Here is a 20,625-nt window from a genome sequence, read left to right on the forward strand (position 1 = left end):
GGTTGGTGGTGGGAGAAGGTATGGAGAGGAGTGAGGACGGTTTATTTCATGGTGGCGATGGTTTCGTCGCTGGTGGTGGTGGCGTTGCCGGTGGTGGTAGCGATCGAAAATTGGGTATAGGACTAGTGGTCGCCGAGAATTCCAAATTTTGGGTGAATTGGATTTGTGATGATGTTGTGCTTAGTGAAAGAAAATTTCAGAGAAGTGGTGCAATTGGGAGAAAGAATGATGTGGAGTATGAAGATGAATTTCTGATTTTAAAAAAATATCAGAAGGAAGTGGATTGGTGTTCTTGGAAGGAGACATGGATGTGAGAATAGGCTATTGTTGTGGAGCGGTGGACTCCTATTTGAGATCGAGTCACTGAACTTGAAACCATAACCTCTTGATTTGTCGATGGAGAACTCGATGAATGCTCGGATTTAGAGGATCTCTCCCTCCTATTTAATTCATAAAAAATGTAAATTTAATTTCTTTACAAATGAATTTGTTTGATGAGTACATTTTATATTAATTAATTTTTTTTATAAATGTGGATTAATTACCTTTAAATAATCTAAAGTGATTATAACTCTTCTCAAACTTAAATCTATTTCAAAAAAAATCATTTTGGGAAAATAAATAATGAGATACGAAATTGAAAATTGAGGCAATTAATTTGGAAAAGGTGGATTATGTGAAATTTTAATTTTACTTATACTTCACTGTTGTTAACAAAACGCATCACTCTTGTTTACAAAACACTTCACTCTTGTTCAGAAAACACTTCACTCTTGTTCACAAAACACATCACTCTTATTCTGATTTTACTTCACTCTTGTTCACAAAACACATCACTCTTATTCTGATTTTACTTCACTCTTGTTCACAAAACACATCACTCTTATTCTGATTTTACTTCACTCTTGTTCACAAAACACTTCACTCTTGTTCAGAAAACACTTCACTCTTGTTCACAAAACACATCACTCTTATTCTGATTTTACTTCACTCTTGTTCACAAAACACATCACTCTTATTCTGATTTTACTTCACTCTTGTTCAGAAAACACTTCACTCTTGTTCAGAAAACACTTCACTCTTGTTTACAAAACACATCACTCGTATTCTGATTTTACTTCACTCTTGTTTACAAAACACATCACTCTTATTCCGATTTTACTTCACTCTTGTTTACAAAACAAATCACTCTTTTACTTCACTCTTGTTTACAAAACACATCACTCTTATTGTTAATTTACTTCACTCTTGTTTACAAAACACGTCACTCTTATTGTGATTTTACTTCACTCTTGTTTACAAAACATATCACTCTTATTCCGATTTTACTTCACTCTTGTTTACAAAACACATCACTCTTATTCTGATTTTACTTCACTCTTGTTTACAAAACACATCACTCTTATTCCGATTTTACTTCACTCTTGTTTACAAAACACATCACTCTTATTCTGATTTTACTTCACTCTTGTTTACAAAACACATCACTCTTATTCTAATTTTAGTTCACTCTTGTTTACAAAGCACATCACTCTTATTCCGATTTTACTTCACTCTTATTTACAAAACACATCACTCTTACCATGATTTTACTTCACTCTTGTTTACAAAACACATCACTCTTAAGATGATTTTACTTCACTCTTGTTTACAAAACACATCACTCTTAGCATGATTTTACTTCACTCTTGTTTACAAAACACATCACTCTTAGCATGATTTTACTTCACTCTTGTTTACAAAACACATAACTCTTAACATGAATTTACTTCACTGTTGTTTACAAAACACATCACTATTAACATGAAATCACCAATAGGCTGATACAAGGTTTCACTTGTTTTTATCATAGGGCAGACAAATTCATGCTTATTCTGATTGACCTTAAAAAACACATGACTCTTCTGAGATTGATCATTTATCACAATAGGGAATAAGCTAAGCAGCGCAAGTGTGCATCATATTTTACACACACACGCAACCTTCCTCCTCCCCTTCCTCTCTCTTCCTCTTCCCGTTGCTCTTTATCACCAGCGTGTTTTTCTCCTCTACCGTCACCTGCAGCAATTCCGCACCAATTTCATAAATACCTTCAGCTCGAGCGAGCTATTTCGCATCAATTTCATGAATTCCTAAAGAAATTTCGTTTCAATCAAGCAACAGAGCTTAATTTCTGGTGAATTTCCAGAACAGAGAAGAGGTGAAAAGAGAAGAGTAATTGCGGTTCTTTTTCAAATGAATTCAATTTGCCGGTGAAATCTAATTTTGGCTATGCAATGACTATTATACCCCCGCCTTGTTAGTGTGGAGTACATTTGTGATTGAGGAAACTAATTTCTCCTTAAATTTGAAAATTACATATTTTAATACTAGCCCTTGATTTTCTTGATCTTGTGGCTATGATTTGTTCTCTAGTTATTTGGTTAAGGGGTGTTTGCCATAGATCACTACCCTATATATATATATATATATATATATATATATATATAGGGTGTTTGGTTGTCAGGATTAAATCTTATGATTAAATATATATCATGTTTGATTAATAAGATTGAATCCTTCAACTTAATCCTAGACTGACAGTCTCATGATAATTAGTCATAGCCTCCCTCCTCCAACTAAAATAATCTCACAACTTAATAGTCTCATGATATTAGTCATGACAACCGAACGCCACCATAGGGTACTGATCAGCCGAGAAAGGGTGATAGTTTATTACTCCATTCGTCCCACAATAATTGTCACTCTTATTATGGGCACGAGTTTTAAGAAATATAAAGAAAAGTTTGTTGGAAAAGTTAGTGGAACGTGAGTCCCACTTTTTTATATTGATTTTATAATAGAGTGGACTACATAAATGGTACATGATCTTTATTTTATACTCCCTCCGTCCCCTAATAGGAGTCGCTCTTTAACTGGACACGAGTTTTAAGAAATGTAAAGAAAAGTTGATTGAAAAAGTTAGTGGAATGTGGGACCCACATTTTTATATTGGTTTTATAATAAAATATGAGTAGAGTGAGTTAATGGAATGTGGGGCCTACTACCATTTATGGTAAAAATGAAGAGTGACTCTTAATGGGGGATGGTCCAAAATGAAAATTAACGACTCTTATTCAGGGACGGAGGGAGTATCATTTTTGGTACCCAGTGACAAAAATAACCTTAGGTACTAAATATGTGATTTTTTTGTTATGGGGATATTTTTGAAAATTTTCAATTAAATAGTATCAAACAAGTGATTTCTTTTTTCTTCATTTTTTTTTCTTTTTTAGTTTCTCTCCTCTCTGTTTTCTTCATTTATTCTTTCTTTTTAGTATTTTATCTTCCTATCTTCTTTCTTTTTTCTCTTTAGTTTATGTTTCCTCTTTTTTCTTTTCTCTTCCTTTTCTTCTTTAGTGTTTTATACATACATCTAATTGTCATCATAATACAAATCAAGAACAAAGCACCTAATTAAATTAATTGAATATTTTTAATTAAATTATTTTATACTCATTTTAGGGTTGAAACACCTAACTAAAAATATCATTATAAATACAAATCACAATTTTAAATTTTTATTAAGACTATATTGATTAGTTATTAATTTAATATAAAATAATAGTAATAATAATAATAATAATAATAATAGTTATTATCATATAATATTATATGATTCATAATTAAAATAATTATACCATAATTATTTATTAAATACTAGTAGTTTTTAGTATTATAACAATAATATTATTAAATTACTAATTAAATATAATTATAACTATAATTTTAATTAAGTGGAGTATATTTGAATGATATTAAAAAATAAATTAATTATTAATTTATAACATAAAAATAATAATAATAATAATAATAATATTGAGTAATAATAATAGTATAAAGAGTGAGGAGAATGAGAGAAGATATAATATCACTTTTGGTACTAGTTTTGTGTATACCTAAAATATCCTTTTATGACATAAATAGAAAAATGTATTGTTTAGAGTTGGGATGAAAATACCATCAGGTACTAAAAATGTGATTTATAGGTACCAAAAACGATATAAATAAAGATCAGATACCTCTTTTGTGCGAAAGTGAAAGACCAGATACCATTTATGTAGTTCAGTCTTTATAATAAAATGTGAGTAGAATTGGTTGGTGGAATGTGGAGTTTACTTACCATTTATGGTAAAAGCGAAATGTGACTCTTATTGTGGGACGGACAGAAATGACAAAATGTAACACTTAATGTGGAACGGATGTAGTATAAAACTAATATACTAAAAGTATGTCTCACTCTCTACTAACTTTTTCAACTCAACATCCATTACATTTCTTAAAACTCGCGTCCAGTCAAAATATGATAAAATTTAAGAGACGAATTGGAGTATTTATTTGCAACTTTTCTTAACGAAATACTATCTCCTTACTATAGTGACAATATGAGAGTGGCAATTATTGTAGGTTTTGATTGTTCATGACTTTGAAGTAGGGTTTGGAAAATAAATAGTGAAAATGTCAAATTTATTATATCAAAAAAATAGCAAAAAAATAGCAAAAAAATTGAATTTTTAGATAGATATGGTTTCCAGAAACTCCACATCATCATCCATCGCCTGCATCGTCTCCGGCGCTAAGCAAACTTCCACGTCGATTCCTCCGTCTGCAGGGGCCGGATAAAGTTTGATATTCCCATCAAACCGCTCAATCGTTCCACTCAGGGCGGCAATCGGCTTTCCCCATCCAAAATCGTTGGCATACACATTATGCCGATGCGAACTCGCAATCATCACCCCACTGCTTCTCTTCGGCGGAGGAAAACCCCCAAATAGCACAGGATTCCTCACCCAATTCTCAACCGTTTTGATAACCGCTTCACCGCCCTGCGCAGCAACATGCTCGTTGATCTTCCTCGCCGCGTGCCACAATCCTCTCTCCAGCAGCTCCGACGCACTCATCGAGGTCGAAGAACCGTTGAACGCGTTGCCGAAGTAGCCCTTCGGTAGAGGTATTCTCGCCCTCGCACCGATTGCCAGCAAGATGCGAACCTCCTCGTCCGCACCGTGCTGATTCCGGCAGCGAGTTGTGGTCCGCCATAGAAGAGCGGAGAGCGCTTGCAGAGTCGATATTTTATCGGTTCCGGCTTCGGAATTGGCCCTCGATTTCAGCTTACTCAAACTCTCCTTGCTGAAGTGGAAAAGCCTCGCCAGCAGCGGAGGCGGAGGGTACCGGATTTTCTCCAACGGCGGGAGAGGGATAAGGCGGCTGGCGGCGCTCGGGAACCAGCGGTCGAAAACAGGGGTTTTCGAAATCGTGGCGGAACCACGCGACAGCTCGGACCAGGAGTTGATGAAATGCCAGAGAGAGACGCCGTCCACGACGGCGTGATTGGCGGTGCAGCCGAGGAAGACGCCGTCGGCGAGCTGAGTGACTTGCACGCCTAACAGAGGCTTCGAGAGGCCGTCGGAATTGCAGTATTCGCCCAGTGGAAAGAGATCGGAAACTGTCTCCGGAATGTATTTAGATCCCAAGATGTCAGAAATGGAAACAGAGGAGGCGTCGGCGTGGATGAATTCGGCTCCGGCGTTGTTGCAGTCGACGAAGTAGTAAAACGAGCTATCGGCGGCTGGATCTGCCGAAATGCGTCCGGCGAGGGGCGGGAAGAAGTCGAGGGCACGGGAAAACGAGTTTTTGAGGCGAAGAATGAGCGAAGTTTGATCAAATTGGGGCTTGTGAAAGAAAAGCCCTCTCTGCATAGGGTTGAGTTTGAGTATTTGCAGATCCCATGGAGTTAGATCTAATCTTGAGATGGGAGCTGCATCGATGCTTGTCGTTCCAATCAGACATGAAGAAATTACCACGACATTCGCCATCTTTGGATATTTCGACGAGGGAACAAACGAGAGGCAGATTTTTAGATTATGTTTCGTGCAAGTAATAGTACTACTCCCTCCGTCCCGCACTACTCGCACTTATTTCCTTTTTGGGCGTCCCAAGTTACTTGCACTCTTTTCATTTTTAGTAAAAAATTTCAACTACAGCCGTCATTTTTGACTTTCCTATACACTCATTCCTTAATCTCCGAGCCGAAAAGGAAATGAGCGAGTAGCTCGGGACGGAGGGAGTACTACTTTTATGAGTTTATCTACTTTACGCAAGTGACTGATATGCTCAACAGACACAATTTGTATTATCCAATCTGTGGCTGACACGTGAGGATAATGAAATTAATAAAAAATTATATTTCAGTCCAATGATAATCCTTCTGTATCCACAAGGGTTCAATTTGTGTAGTATCCTTTAATTGAGAATTAAAACATATTGTAATGTCACCTTTAATTGGGAATTAATAATGTCAAAACTGCTTTCCTTCGTGGTGATTTAGATAAGCTTATCTATATGAAACAGCCTTAAGGATTTGTTGATCCTAAGTTTCCTAATTATGTGTGTTTGCATAAGAAAGCCTTATATGGTCTGAAACAGTCTCCTAGGCAGTGGAATATCAATTTTAATACTTGCATGCAAAAGTTAGGCTTTGTGAGAAGTACCTTTGATGCTTGTTTGTATGTTAAAAACTTGGATAAAACTCATGTGTTCTTGCTGTTGTATGTTGATGATATGCTCATCATGAGTCCCTGCATTAAGTCTATTAAACATGTGCAATCTGCTCTATGTGAAAATTTTGATATGAAAGACCTTGGTGATGCAAAAAAGATTTTGGGGATCAATATCCTTAGGGATAGGAAGTCCTCAACTCTGGTGCTTCACCAATAACCTTATGTGCAAAAAAAATTGAAAAGTTTAATATGCTTGGTGCTAAACCTGCTTCTGTTCCTTTGGCTGCACATTTTATGCTGAGTAAGGACCTTTGTTCTAAAACTGAATCTGAATTCAACTCTATGAAGAAGATTCCTTATGCTAATGCTATAGGCTCTGTGATGCATCGCATGGTTAGTATTAGGCGTGATATTGCCTATGTTGTTTCTTGTTTGAGTAGATACATGTCAAACTCAGGTCCTGTGCATTGGGAAGCTCTTAAATGGTTACTTAGATACTTGAAAAATACTGCTAAGTATGGTCTCTGTTTCTCTAAGTGTGAACCTGGTGTTGAGCTATGTGGTTTCTCTAAAAGGAAGTCTACCACTTCCTATATGTTTACAGTTTGCAGGTCCTACATAAGTTGGAAATCCCAACTCCAACACATTGTAGCCTTATCAACTACAGAATCAGAATACATAGCCATAACAGAGGCTATGAAGGAAGCAATCTGGTTAAAGGGGGTTCTCTCTAAACTCAAGTTTTTTAGAACTGCTCGTGTCTTATATTCTGATAGTCAGTTTGTCATTCAGTTGTGTAAAAACCATGTTTTCCATGATAGAACTAAGCATATAGATGTTAGGTTCCATTTCATTAGAGATGTTGTGGAGAAAATGAGGTTTTGTTACACAAAGTGCATACTGATTCCAACCCTGCAGACATGGGTACAAAATGTCTCTCTGTGGATAAACTGCTTTCATGCATCAAAAAATTGCATTTTGATTTTGGTTGAGCATGTGCATGTCCTGAGGATTAAAGACCTTATAGGCTATGTTAGCCTGGCCACATGAAGCCTTAAGGCAATAAAGTCCTGCAAGACTAATTGGTTTTCCAATTGGTGTCTTTTTAGGCAATCTGGTAGTCCATTACCAATGAACCTCGGTTCTCTGGTATTTTGGATTACCTTGTCGGATGTGATGAAGCAGCAGTGGACCAAGGTTCTCCCCTGTTTCTCCTGAAGTAGTCCAAAGGTGGAGTATGTTGAATATTAGACCACTTCTAGTTGTGGGCTACTATTAATATTTGCCTAGGCCAATATTATTTGAAGCCCAACTGGATTAATACAGGGCCAGTCCCTAGTGGCCCAAAATGGCCGACACGTGGCACCTCCACGCGGATCCAGCTTCGGGGCCGTCCGATTTGTTTGATTGTGCCTGTTTAGGCGGTTACTCTCCTTCCCATTCATTCATTCAAATATTTTTTTCTCTCTCACTCTCTCGAAAGTTCTCTCCACCTTCTCTCTAACTTCTCTCTAGTTTTCCGACGGTTTTATCCGGCGATTTCCTTCAAGCTCTCGTTTCCACTGATGATTCTTAGTTCTAAAGAGATCTATCGGTGTAGTTTGTGAGTTAGGTCACTTCTTCGGTTTCCTTCTCAAAAGTAGGGTTTCGTCTTTCTTCTGTGACCAATTCCATGTGTGCTTGAAAGCGGGGTGTGGGAGTTAGACATGCCCACCGGTTCCGGTTCCGGCGGTTAACCGCCGAACCGGAACCGGCGGTTCCGGAACCGGAACCGGAACCGGCGCAATATTCCCGAACCGGAACCGGCGCAATTCGGTTCGCGGTCCGGTTCAGGTTCAAGATATTTCGAACCGGAACCGTCACCGAACCGGCGGTTCGGGACGGTTCGGAACCGGCGGTTAACCGTGGAACCGCCGGTTCCGGCGCTTAAATCGAGGCAGGGGGATGGGGGCCGGTGGTGATCTTCAAAAACGGTCGAAACCGCCGGTTATTCGGCGGTTAACCGGCGGTTAACCGGAAAAAACCGGCGGTTAACCGCCGGTTTAGTGGCTTTCGAGGCGGCGCGGAGCACGAGGCGACAATGGAGCAGCTTTTGCAGACGGTTCGTTGACCGAACCGGCGGTTTTATTTCGGAAACCGGCGGTTTTGGCCCGGAAACCGGCGGTTCCGCCGGTTCCGCCGGTTTTCCGCCAAAACCGCCGGTTTTGTGAAAATTCAAATTTTTTTTTTTTTTCAATTTCAAATTCGAATTCTTCCATTTTCCCCCTCATTTTTTTCTATAAATACCCCCCTCTATCCTCATTTACATTCACCCCACTCTTGTGTTAATAAGAGTTTCTCTCTTCAATCTCTCAATTCTCTCTCTTTGTCTCCAATTTCTCATTTGTGCTATTGTGCTTCCATTTAATTACGCAATTGCTACTCTTATTACGCATTGTTATACACTTATACAGTTATACTTGTTCCCGTAGTTCTATAAGTTGTCTTTCTTTCTCAATTACTAAAACAAAAAAAAATATATTATTCCATATTTCTACATTTCTACATACCATTCCAATATGTCTTCATCCCGAGAAGGTCGTGTTGATAAGGGAAAGGGAAAGGCCAAGAGGCCATCTCGGAGATCCGTTATTGATGAAATTTCTCAAATGAACATGGATGAGTGGCAGGTTAATATTTATTATCTACTAATTTCATTAATTTTGAATTACATTTCATTATTGTTCATAATTTTATTTTGTATTTACAATACAAATATTATTTTGGAATCTTACCTTGGAATCAACTTAGCCGCATCCTGAATGATCTATGAAATCTTACCTTGGAATCAACCTTTTTTTCTTGCAAAATGTTGCCCATTTTCTAAGCAAACACATATCAGCACGCTATATACACATTGCTGCATTTCTAATAGGGGCAATTTGATCTTCCAAAGCAATCAATGCATCTCGAACACACATAGTCAGAACATTATTCAAGCATCTAGCATGGAAAAAATCAGAACAAACTATCTATTAGTACTAATTTTTTCCATGCTAGATGCTTGAATAATATTCTGACTATGTGTGTTCGAGATGCATTGATTGCTTTGGAAGATCAAATTGCCCCTATTAGAAATGCAGCAATGTGTATATAGCGTGTTGATATGTGTTTGCTTAGAAAATGGGCAACATTTTGCAAGAAAAAAGGGTTGATCCCAAGGTAAGAGAACTACGTGGGCTTTGATTCCTCAATAAAATTGTGGATACGTAGGCAACTCAACTTAAATTTGAAAAGTTTAACTTTGAAAGTTTAAGTTGATCTCAAGCCCTTTTCAATTTTTCCTTTTTCCCCCCCATTTCATTTTTTTTTAAATTTACCTTCCGAGTCCGACGAGGCGACGAGCCGATGCCCGACGACACTTGTAAATTATATTACATTGTTGTATGTTGTTGTATTGTATACTTATGTATTGTAAATTGTAATGTATCGTTGTCCGTTACAACTCAAAATCAATAAAATTTATTTCATTTTCTCCTTATTCGTCTTATTTGTGCTTGAATTATGCATTGTCTTGTTCCGATTTGTTGTTTAAAGCCAAATTTCAAATTAAAAAAAAAATAATAATAATAATTGAACCGGCGAAACCGCCGGTTCAAAAACCGGAACCGCCAAAACCGCCGGAAAACCGGCGGTTCCGAACCGGAACCGGAACCGCCCGGTTTTCGAACCGGAACCGGAACCGTGAAATAGCCTCACGGTCCGGTTCCGGTTCCGCTTCCGCCAAAACCGGAACCGGCGGTTCCGAACCGGAACCGCCGGTTTTCGAACCGTGGGCATCTCTAGTGGGAGTTTATGGTGTGCAAAGCTGTGTCCGAGAGTTGTTTGTGGATCTGTGTGTTTAGAAGGCCATGGTATACGGGAATCGGTGAGATCTAGGGTTCCACAGATCTCTGATTGGGTGGTCCGTTCAACGGTGCTCATCTTTGAGACTTGCAGTGAGGATTGGGGAGGTCTGAGGCCTAGTGCAGTCGCTGCTGTGACCTGAGCCATTCGTGACCTGATTCTCTGGCCTTGTCTTTTGTTTTCTTTTGTTCTGGTATTTCATTAGGATCCTTTTGGGATCCGGTTTCTTGTCTTACTAACAGTGTTACTCAGTGTGCAGATATCTAATTGAACTGGAGCTTAGTGTTTAGTCTAGTAGAAGACTAATTAGAAGCTAGAGTTTCAATTGTAGTATTCTGTAGTTAGGGTTTCTGAATCTTGTAAACTTCTTTTGTATTTTGGCTTCTTCCTCTGAGTCTAGCCAACTCAGTAAGCGGTGTAATAGCAAAATAGGTCCTAGTAATTAATGTCATGGTGGTCTGATCCCTACACATTCAATACGTGGTCGAATTCAAATACATGACTTAATTATTAGTTATAACAGTACATTTTTTCAGTTATTGCATTAAAAGTTGACACACAAATTAAATAAATAATTGCATTCAAAATTTATAAATATTCAACATCCTCTTAAAACTTATAAATATTTAAATTCATACCCAAAATTCATTAATATTTAAATTAAGGTCAAAACTCGCATTATATATATATATATATATATATATAGGGTCTTGTTAGGTTGAGATTTTTTAGCTTAATTGAGAATTGAGATGCATTTTCAGCCACTCATTTTGAAATGTCAACTACAAGTAGATTATATCAACTAAGGGTATTATCGTCATTTCATTTCAATAGCCAGAATATCAAATGTCAACAACTCGTATTAAAATGTCAACAACTAAAAAAAATTTATTTTTTTATTTTTTTAAAATTTTTTAAAAAATTTTTTTAAATTTTTTTTTAATTTTTTTAATTTTCACGCGATGTCAACTACGATGTGTAGCCTGCACATCAAATGTCAATAGCCCTGCACATCATATGTCAATAGCCTGCACATCAAATGTCAACAGCTTATAGTTGACATTATATGTGTATAGGTGATATGAATCATATATGTAGTTGACATTATATATGTGCAGTTGACATGAATTGTATATGTAGTTGACATTATATGTGTGTAGTTGACATGAATTGTATATGTAGTTGACAAAAAAAATAAAAAAATAAAAAATCGAAAAAAAAAATTAATTTTTTTTAAAAATAAAAAAATATTTATTAAATAAAATGTATGATGAAATTACCATTCTGCCCTTTCACAATTAATTAATGTAAAAATATTTTCCATGTGGTAAATTCTGGACCACTCATTTAATAAAAATGAGTGGCTAATAATGCATCTCAATTCTCAATTAGGCTAAAAAATCTCAATTGATCACAACCTTATATATATATGGGTGCATTATAATGATAACCCCAATTTTCGTAATAACCCTATAACTAAATCTGGATCACACATTTTTAAAATCACGTGGTCTAGATTCAAACTTAGTTTTCCTTCATAAAAAAAGCGCAGAGGGTAAATATGTCATTTCACTTATTTAATTTCTGAATTTCGCTCATGATAAAATTTACGTATCCAAATTTCGCTCATTTAAATACGTAAAATCTTATTTCCCATGATATACAGATGTATGAGGTTCAGTTACACGTATGTATGTGGTTCAGTTATACGTAAAATCTTATTTCCCATGATATACAAATTTCGCTCATTTAAATACGTAAAATCTTATTTAAGTATCATTTTATCATTTTATCATTTTATCAGTCAAAGTATCATTTTATCAACTCAGAGTATCATTCTATCCGGCAAAACTATCATTCTATGCAATAAACCTAACATATATCATTTTATCATTTCATCAGTCAGTCAAAAGTATCATTTTATCAACTCAGAGTATCATTCTATCCGGCAAAACTATCATTCTATGCAATAAACCTAACATATATCATTTTATCATTTTATCAGTCAGTCACAAGTATCATTTTATCAACTCAGAGTATCATTCTATCCGGCAAAACTATCATTCTATGCAATAAACCTAACATATATCATTTTATTATTTTATCAGTCAGTAAAGAGTATCATTTTATCAACTCGGAGTATCATTCTATCCGGCAAAACTATCATTCTATGCAATAAACCTAACATATATCATTTTATCATTTTACGTGATATTTGGCGAAATTCAGAAATTAAATGAGGGAAATGACATATTTATCCCGCGCTTTTTTTTATGAAGTAAATCTAAGTTTGAATCTCAGCCACAAGATTAGAAAATATGTGTGGTTCAGATTTGATTATATGATTATTACGTGATTTAGAGGTTATCATATGATCACAACTATATATATATATATATATGATTATTATCATGTACTTTTGTTGTTTTTAATTTGATGTGAACTTCAAATGAAAATTTCTAAGTACTATCGTTTTCTCCGTTTAAGTTGTTGAGGATTTTATTACTCCATGTATATTTGATTTCTCTCGTACATAAATTTATTAAGGGAAAATGAAGCACTCCTACAAAAAGTTAAACAAAGCAATTTCCCAAACGAGATATGATAATCGATTTGTTAATGGTTATTCCTTTCTCAATAGACCCTGAAATAAAAAGTGATTTTATCTCAAATTAAATTTTAATCTCATTCCTTTCTCTATTTAAATTAATTCATAATTTATCTTATTTTTCGTAGGAATAAAGTATTTTATTAATAAAACAAATAAAAAATAAAATAAAATTTAATATTAAAATAATGGTGATGGGTGAGGTACATCCGCCTCCATTAATTTATTAGTACTACCCTAAACCCTAGTACTACCACGTGATTCACATAAATTCATTTCAACAAGAAGCCAAAATCTGACGGATTTCAGTTTCATTAGCAAAATAAGATGAAATTAAAATTTCAATAATATTCTCTCCATCTCATTTTAGGTGACGAGTGTTTTTTTTTAATATTCTAAATGACATATTTTAAAATAAAAATATGTCTTTCTCTACTTTTTCACACTCTCTCGTCGTTGAAAGCCACCAATTCGTTCTTCGTGCCATTTTTTTGTTGAAAATATAGAGCTGTTTTTTTGCTAGATTTCTGATTTTCTTTATTGTCATCTACTACTTCAAGAATAATGAAATCAATAAGGGAGTTCCATGTGTTTTTTCGACGTTACATTTAAGAGTAGGGAGACGACCGTGACTAGTGGTTCTTTCTTTGAGAAATAGGAAATGGCGACGAATGGCAGAGTCCGCAGCCAGGAGGTGGAAGTAGAGAGTCGATATTATGATTATCCTTAATTCATTTTTTTTCCTTTTCCCTTTTTTTTTGTGAAAATAAAGTTGAAATATTTTATAACAAGCTTTACCGATCAAATGATATTATCTTGATGGGTCGACAGTGGCGAAGCCAGGAATTTTAAAATGGGGGCCCAAATTATCGTTAATATTTATAGAATTTTTTCGATGTTCGTGACGGTGAAAGTTTGAAATAATCAATATTTTCAATTTTTACGTAAATATTGTATAATGGATGAAAACACATTTTTATGATGTTTAAATGTCATCATAGAAAACATCAACCAAAATATAAATTATAGTACAAATACTAGAATGTAATAATTATTATTTTATAATAGTTTAAGAAAACAATTATGAAATGATAAAAAAAATTAAATTTAATATAATTAGTGTAAAAGAGAACAAATAGAAATTATGTTCCAAAAAATAGAAAGTAAAAGAGAATAAAAAATATTCACATTATGATCGGTAAACAGAAAGAAGAATAACAAAGTTGCATAAGAGCATTAGCAGTGGTGCGGATGTCCCGTCGGACATCCCAAAAACACCTCCTGCCACGTCATACGGACATCCCACTGCACAATGGCGGACATCCCGACGGACATCCCATAATAATAAAAAATCACAAATTCACAAATTAAACAATTTCCGGAATTAAACAATTTACGGATATATAAAAGAAATTTATAGAGAGATAAACTTGTTAAAACAAGTGGTGCGAATGAAATGGAGTTCAACGAGCCGTATATATAGACTTTTAAACAATAAATAAATAAAAAATTGGGACGTCCGTATCCATCGCGACCTTGCACAAAATAACACTATATAAAATCACATACCAAAAACCAATGGTTTCATATTCAATGAGACAAAGGGAGTATAATTTAATTTAGTTGAAATACTTGATCCTAAAAAATTAACTATACGGTCAAAGTTCATATAGTGATACTCCTTTCCATCATATTCAAAGTTTATGAAAAAAATCATAAATTGGTCCATATATAAGCTCGACTTAACTATTGGTTATTGTGCTCGATCGATTATCGAGCATTGAAGTAGGAGTATATCGAATTAAAGTGAATCCTGGAGGCCCAATTCATTTTGGACCCCTTAAGAAGCAAAGCATAGAGTAGAGAATCAGCCCACTTTTGGTGGGTCACAATTCAAATGGGTTTTTAATTTGAATGCATTGTTTAGCTAGGAAAAGAATTTAACACCAAGAACGATTTTAAATTTGAATGCAGTGTTAAACTAGGAAAAGAATTTAACACCAATTCACGTGGCTAGATAACAGCCATTGAAAGCATGCAGAATCAAGCCCTCATCTTACATGCTAGTAAAGCGTGCCTCAAACCTCCACATATCCAAATAAGCAACGATACAACCAAAGCCAAAATCTCCACCATTATCCTAAACCAATCTCCACCCTCCATTCTCCCCATCCTACGCCTCTCCCTCCCCAAATCTCCCAACCATATCCATCAACCCTCATAAAAAACCTCTCACTCTCCCCTCCCAAAAATATCCCCACAAAACCATGGCCGCCTCCATCGCCCTCAAAACTTTCGTCGGCCTCCGCCACTCCTCGCAGGAGACCAACTCCGCCATCACTCTCTCCAACCCCGCCGCCTCCCCCTACCGCCGCCGCACTCAATTCCGGATCTCCGCCTCCAAGTCCAGCCCCCGCGTCACCGGCCGCAACCTCCGCGTCGCCGTCATCGGCGGCGGCCCCGCCGGCGGATGCGCCGCCGAGACGCTCGCCAAAGGCGGCATCGAGACGTTCCTGATCGAGCGGAAGATGGACAACTGCAAGCCTTGCGGCGGCGCCATCCCCCTCTGTATGGTCGGCGAGTTCGACCTCCCCCTCGACATCATTGACCGCCGCGTCACCAAAATGAAGATGATCTCTCCCTCCAACGTCGCCGTCGACATCGGCCGCACGCTCAAGCCGCACGAGTACATCGGCATGGTCCGCCGCGAGGTCCTAGACGCCTACCTCCGCGACCGCGCCGCCACCGCCGGCGCCACCGTCATCAACGGCCTCTTCCTCAAAATGGACCTCCCTCAGTCCAAAACCGCCCCCTACGTCCTCCACTACACCGACTACAACTCCAAGACCGGCGGCTCCGGCGAGAAGAAGACTCTTGAAGTCGACGCGATAATTGGCGCGGACGGTGCCAATTCCCGCGTCGCCAAGGGCATCAACGCCGGGGACTACGAATACGCCATCGCCTTCCAAGAGCGCATCAAAATCCCCAACGAGAAAATGAAATACTACGAAGACCTCGCAGAGATGTACGTCGGCGATGACGTGTCACCGGATTTCTACGGTTGGGTTTTCCCCAAATGTGACCACGTGGCGGTGGGGACGGGCACGGTGACGCATAAAGGGGACATCAAGAAACTCCAGGTTGCCACTCGCCTACGCGCGCGTGACAAGATCCAGGGAGGGAAAATCATCCGCGTGGAGGCCCACCCGATTCCGGAGCACCCGCGGCCGAGGCGCGTGCTTGACCGCGTGGCTTTAGTAGGGGATGCGGCCGGGTACGTGACGAAGTGCTCGGGCGAGGGGATATACTTTGCGGCGAAGAGCGGGAGAATGTGCGCGGAGGCGATCGTGGAGGGGTCGGAGAACGGGAAGAGGACGGTGGACGAGAGCGATCTGAGGGTGTATTTGGAGAAGTGGGACAAGACGTACTGGCCGACGTACAAGGTGCTGGACATTCTGCAGAAGGTATTCTACCGATCGAATCCGGCGAGGGAGGCGTTTGTGGAGATGTGCGCAGATGAGTATGTGCAGAAGATGACTTTCGACAGCTATTTGTACAAGCGTGTGGTGCCTGGGAACCCGTTGGATGACTTGAAGCTTGCGTTTAATACCATTGGGAGTTTGGTGAGGGCGAATGCGCTCACTAGGGAAATGGAAAAGTTGAATCTATGAGATCAGGAGGATTCTTTTGTTTCTACTACATTGCTGTCTATTGCCTCTTCATTCATACATTCCTCTTATGTATGTTGGTTGTAAGATTGAGCTATAATTAGACTCTACATTTTCTATTCTTGTAATTTTCTCTAAGCGAAAGAAATGAATCAAACCTCAAAGTAATCATAGTTATTATAGAATTATAAAATAAGAGTGAGGGATTCGAATCTAATCTCAAGCGACATTAATTGACCCATATGGGACGCAAAAAGATTTGTTTTTCCTCCAATTGTTTCTTTTCAAATGAAATTTTGAGGAATGAAAATACTTGTTGTCAATGTCATATAGGGCTGGCAAATCGTGCGGATTGGGTCGTTATCGGGTCAACCTGATAATGACCCAACCCAATAAGGCCTAACCTGAACCCGACCTGTTAAGGAAACTGTAAATCCGAACACGAACCCGACCTGCTACCTTCAAATCCGAACACGACCCGCACCCGACACGAAGCCGTTATCGACACGATATAATATGGGTTGACACGACACGATAACAACCCAAACCTGATATTACACGATTAAAACCTGATATTACACGATTAAACCTTAATTTTTAACCTAATTTACACAATTAAAATTCATTTTATACTATTTAAACCTAATTTATAAAAAATTAAAACATTAAAGTAATATATATTTTTTTAAATAATAATAAAAATAATAATATTATTTCTTAATGGGTTACCCGTATCCGACCCGCATCCGACCCAAACCCAACCCGAAATTATCGGGTTCTTAATGGGTCAACCCGATAAGGACACAGATCCAATAAGACTTGATCCCAACCTAATAATTTCGTGCGGATTCGTGTCAGATTATCGTGTCGTGTCGAAAATTGCCAGCCCTAATGTCATACTCTCAAGTCCACAGTAGTTTACAATGATTTTCTTCCTCTCAAACCATTTTTAGAGATATGAAGCCCATCCAACGTATAGGTTCCCAAAGCCGCAATATTGTAAATCATCTTCGCCACATCATGCCAGTCACTTGGTTGATATTTTCACATTAGAAGAAATTATAGCCGTTAATTGAAACCTCTAATATAAGGTTAGATTTTATAGAGAATCTTTCAGTTCCAAAAAAACAAGATTCTTATTTCAAATATCAATAGTTTGAAAACAGAAACTGGAAATTTCTAAAGAAGACAGTCCTGTCGCTGCTGCTGCTTATGTGTTGATTTCACAAAGGCCATTCGGCGGAGAAACTCAGAACACAAGCACTTAAATTATCGACACCTTCCCATAATTCTTCTTCCTCTATCACCTTGATGGTTGGGCGAATTTTTGATGGTAGTAAATGCAGGTAATAAATACAGATCACGACACAAGGAATTACGTGGTTCGATTTACTGAGGTAAATCTACGTCCACGGGAAGAAAGGAGGGCAAGATTGTATTGCTTGATCTGGTTTACCAGCTTACAAATACAGACTTGCTATATGATATTTGATGTCTAGAGAGCTCTCTTTCTCCTCCCTAGTCTATCTGATCTAAGTTCTATTTATACATTGAACTAAGATCGTGGCTTGCATCACCACTAACTAGGTCGTGGCTTACATCATCACTAATTAGATCGTGGATGTCGTGGAGGTCATGAGATCCAGCATGGGTCCACCACTAAATAGATCGTGTAGTGGAGGTCGTGGAGGTTCTGCATGAGTCCACTATCTCCCAGTTCGGTCGAATACTGAGACCGAACTGCTGAACTATTGCCGAGCAGCTTTTGCCGATCTGAGAGTAGAGCTTGATTGGTCGGCTTTTACCGAGCTGTAGGCTGGGGCCGAACTCTTTGGTAATGCCGAACTGATACTCTTCCTTGGGCTTTGGGCTGATGGGCCGTCACTGCTATTGGGCTTGTTTAGTACGTACCCCATCACTACCCCCCCCCCGAAAAGCGAAGTGAATCACTTCGGCGAAGCGAGTCACTTCGGCATTCTGGATAAAGGTACGGGGGAGGCTGACGTTAGGGGACGTGCCTTGCGCGTGACTGCATTAAATGCGACAGTAAAATCCGGCCGTTGAATCCTGAAAAGGTGGGATTCGAAACGGTGCGATGATTTTGAAATCTTCTCCGAATCTGATAAATACGTCCTTTCTTCATCATTTGAACACTTTTGCTATTGCTTCTTCTGCATTCTCTCTCTTTTGCGAAAAAATTTCCTTCCGCTTTCAAGAATTTCTTCAGAATTTCTTCAGACTTTCAAAGAGTAAGAACTATGTCTTCTTCTTCTTCTGAGTCAGGTAGCGGTAGGAAAGGGGATAAGGGGTCTTCTAGCCGGAAAGAATCCGGGGAGAAGACCGTAGAGTATTTTCACAGCATCTTGAGTAAGGATACTGTGATATCCCTACACGAAAAATATTTTTTTCCTGGGGGGAAGGTTGCGATTCCCGACGACCTTCATAGGGCTGACTCGCCGCCGGAGGGTTACGCCACCGTTTATGAAGCCGGCTTGGAATGCGGGCTTCGTTTCCCTCTTCCCCCTGCCTTTGTAGAGCTGCTAGATTTTTTTCAACTCCCTTTAGGTCAGGTGACTCCGAACTCTTGGAGGCACTTATCGGCCTTTGCTGCCGAACTGCGTAGGCTAGACAAGGATCTGTCTCTGAGGGCAATCCTTAATTTTTTCCAGTTTAAGAGAAAAGGATCTTGGTTTTACTTGATCCCTTTACAGCCTTTTAGGGCCTTCTGCAAAACCAAGTGGCCAAAGTGGCAACATCGTTTCTTTTTTTATAATAGGACAGCGGCTCCGGGCTTTCCCTGGAGAGGGCCGAAGTCCGTGATTCCTCATCCTCGGTTAGAACCGTTGGACGAGCTCGAGGGCGAGCTCAATAAGATTCCTATGATTAGGAAGCAGTACCTGGAGTCTGAGCTCGTCAAGGGCGACTTCGTGTTCGACTCCTCGTCTTCGGACGAAGAGGCTGAGGGTGAGGATTTCTTTTTTATGCATTACTGCCTTGACGACGAAAACTAACCTTGTTTTCTTGCTTTTTGGCAGTGAACTTGCTAAACAAGCTCGGTCGCAAATCCTCCGAATCTAAGGAACCGGAGAGGCCGAAAACCAGCAGCTCGGCGTCTGATGCCGAGAAGAATCCGAAGAGGCAAAAGACCTCTTCGGATCCAAAGAAGCCGGAGTCGACTTCGGCAAATAGGAAGGGGAAGACCCAGAAGCCCCCAAGAGCGCCGGAGAAAGACGTGGTCTTGGCGCCTCCTTCGGAACATATCTGTGAGCCCTTTTTATGGCCCACGGACTTCGCCGAGGTGAATTCTCTTCTTGATTTTCTGGCCTTGCTTTTTTTCCTGTATTTTGTGTGGCCCCTCGGTTGACTTTTTCCTTTTTCCATTTTCAGAGGAACGATATGCTCTCCAAGCTCGTCGCCGTTGAACTCTCCAAAGCGTCCAACGATTATGCTGAGATGCAGAGGAAGTTGGCGGCTGCTCGTCACCAGGCCGAACAGGCTAAGGCAGACTTTGAGAAGGCCCGAGCTGCTAGGATCTCGGCCCAGGATGAAGCCCAGTTTGCCAAAAACCAGCTCGTCATCCAGCGAGAGCAGACGAAACGGAGGGATGCTGCCGCCGTGGTTGCCCAAGGGGAGGTTCTCCGTGCTTTCGCGGAGAAACTCTTTCTGAGCAATCAATTTTCGGCCTTTGTCGGTGATCTGCTGAAACTGATGACCGATAATGCCGAGCAGGGGCCCGAAGTCGTCCTGCCGCTGTACGGCCGAGAGATAGCAGCTCGTCTCCAGAGTCTGCCGCTCCTTGAGGAGCTTGCTTCGTCCTCGGTCCTGCTTTCTGCTGACCGAGTTCGTAGTTGCCGAGCTGACCGGGACGAGAATATGGAGGCTATCTTTGCCTCCTTAGGGCCAGTTTCACCCGCTCCAATTTTCC

At 39.1% G+C, this 20,625-nt stretch overlaps 2 protein-coding genes across 2 annotated transcripts; one reads left to right on the top strand and one right to left on the bottom strand.

Annotated features, from left to right (window-relative positions):
• Positions 1-4,489: 4,489 nt before the first annotated feature.
• Positions 4,490-6,221, bottom strand: LOC121766065 (uncharacterized acetyltransferase At3g50280-like). Its single transcript, XM_042162398.1, has one exon. The coding sequence runs from the start codon at positions 5,853-5,855 to the stop codon at positions 4,554-4,556; it is 1,302 nt and encodes a 433-aa protein (XP_042018332.1). The 5' UTR covers positions 5,856-6,221; the 3' UTR covers positions 4,490-4,553.
• A 9,024-nt stretch (positions 6,222-15,245) lies between these two features.
• Positions 15,246-16,828, top strand: LOC121765547 (geranylgeranyl diphosphate reductase, chloroplastic-like). The gene has a single exon (XM_042161739.1). The coding sequence runs from the start codon at positions 15,300-15,302 to the stop codon at positions 16,701-16,703; it is 1,404 nt and encodes a 467-aa protein (XP_042017673.1). The 5' UTR covers positions 15,246-15,299; the 3' UTR covers positions 16,704-16,828.
• The last annotated feature ends 3,797 nt before the right edge of the window (positions 16,829-20,625 follow it).

The sequence above is a fragment of the Salvia splendens genome, chromosome 14, assembly GCF_004379255.2.
Source record: "Salvia splendens isolate huo1 chromosome 14, SspV2, whole genome shotgun sequence".
NCBI classification, from domain to species: domain Eukaryota; kingdom Viridiplantae; phylum Streptophyta; class Magnoliopsida; order Lamiales; family Lamiaceae; genus Salvia; species Salvia splendens.

Coding starts and splice junctions, on each gene's coding strand:
- LOC121766065 (XM_042162398.1), bottom strand. CDS start 5,855: ATGGCGAATGTCGTGGTAATTTCTTCATGTCTGATTGGAACGACAAGC.
- LOC121765547 (XM_042161739.1), top strand. CDS start 15,300: ATGGCCGCCTCCATCGCCCTCAAAACTTTCGTCGGCCTCCGCCACTCC.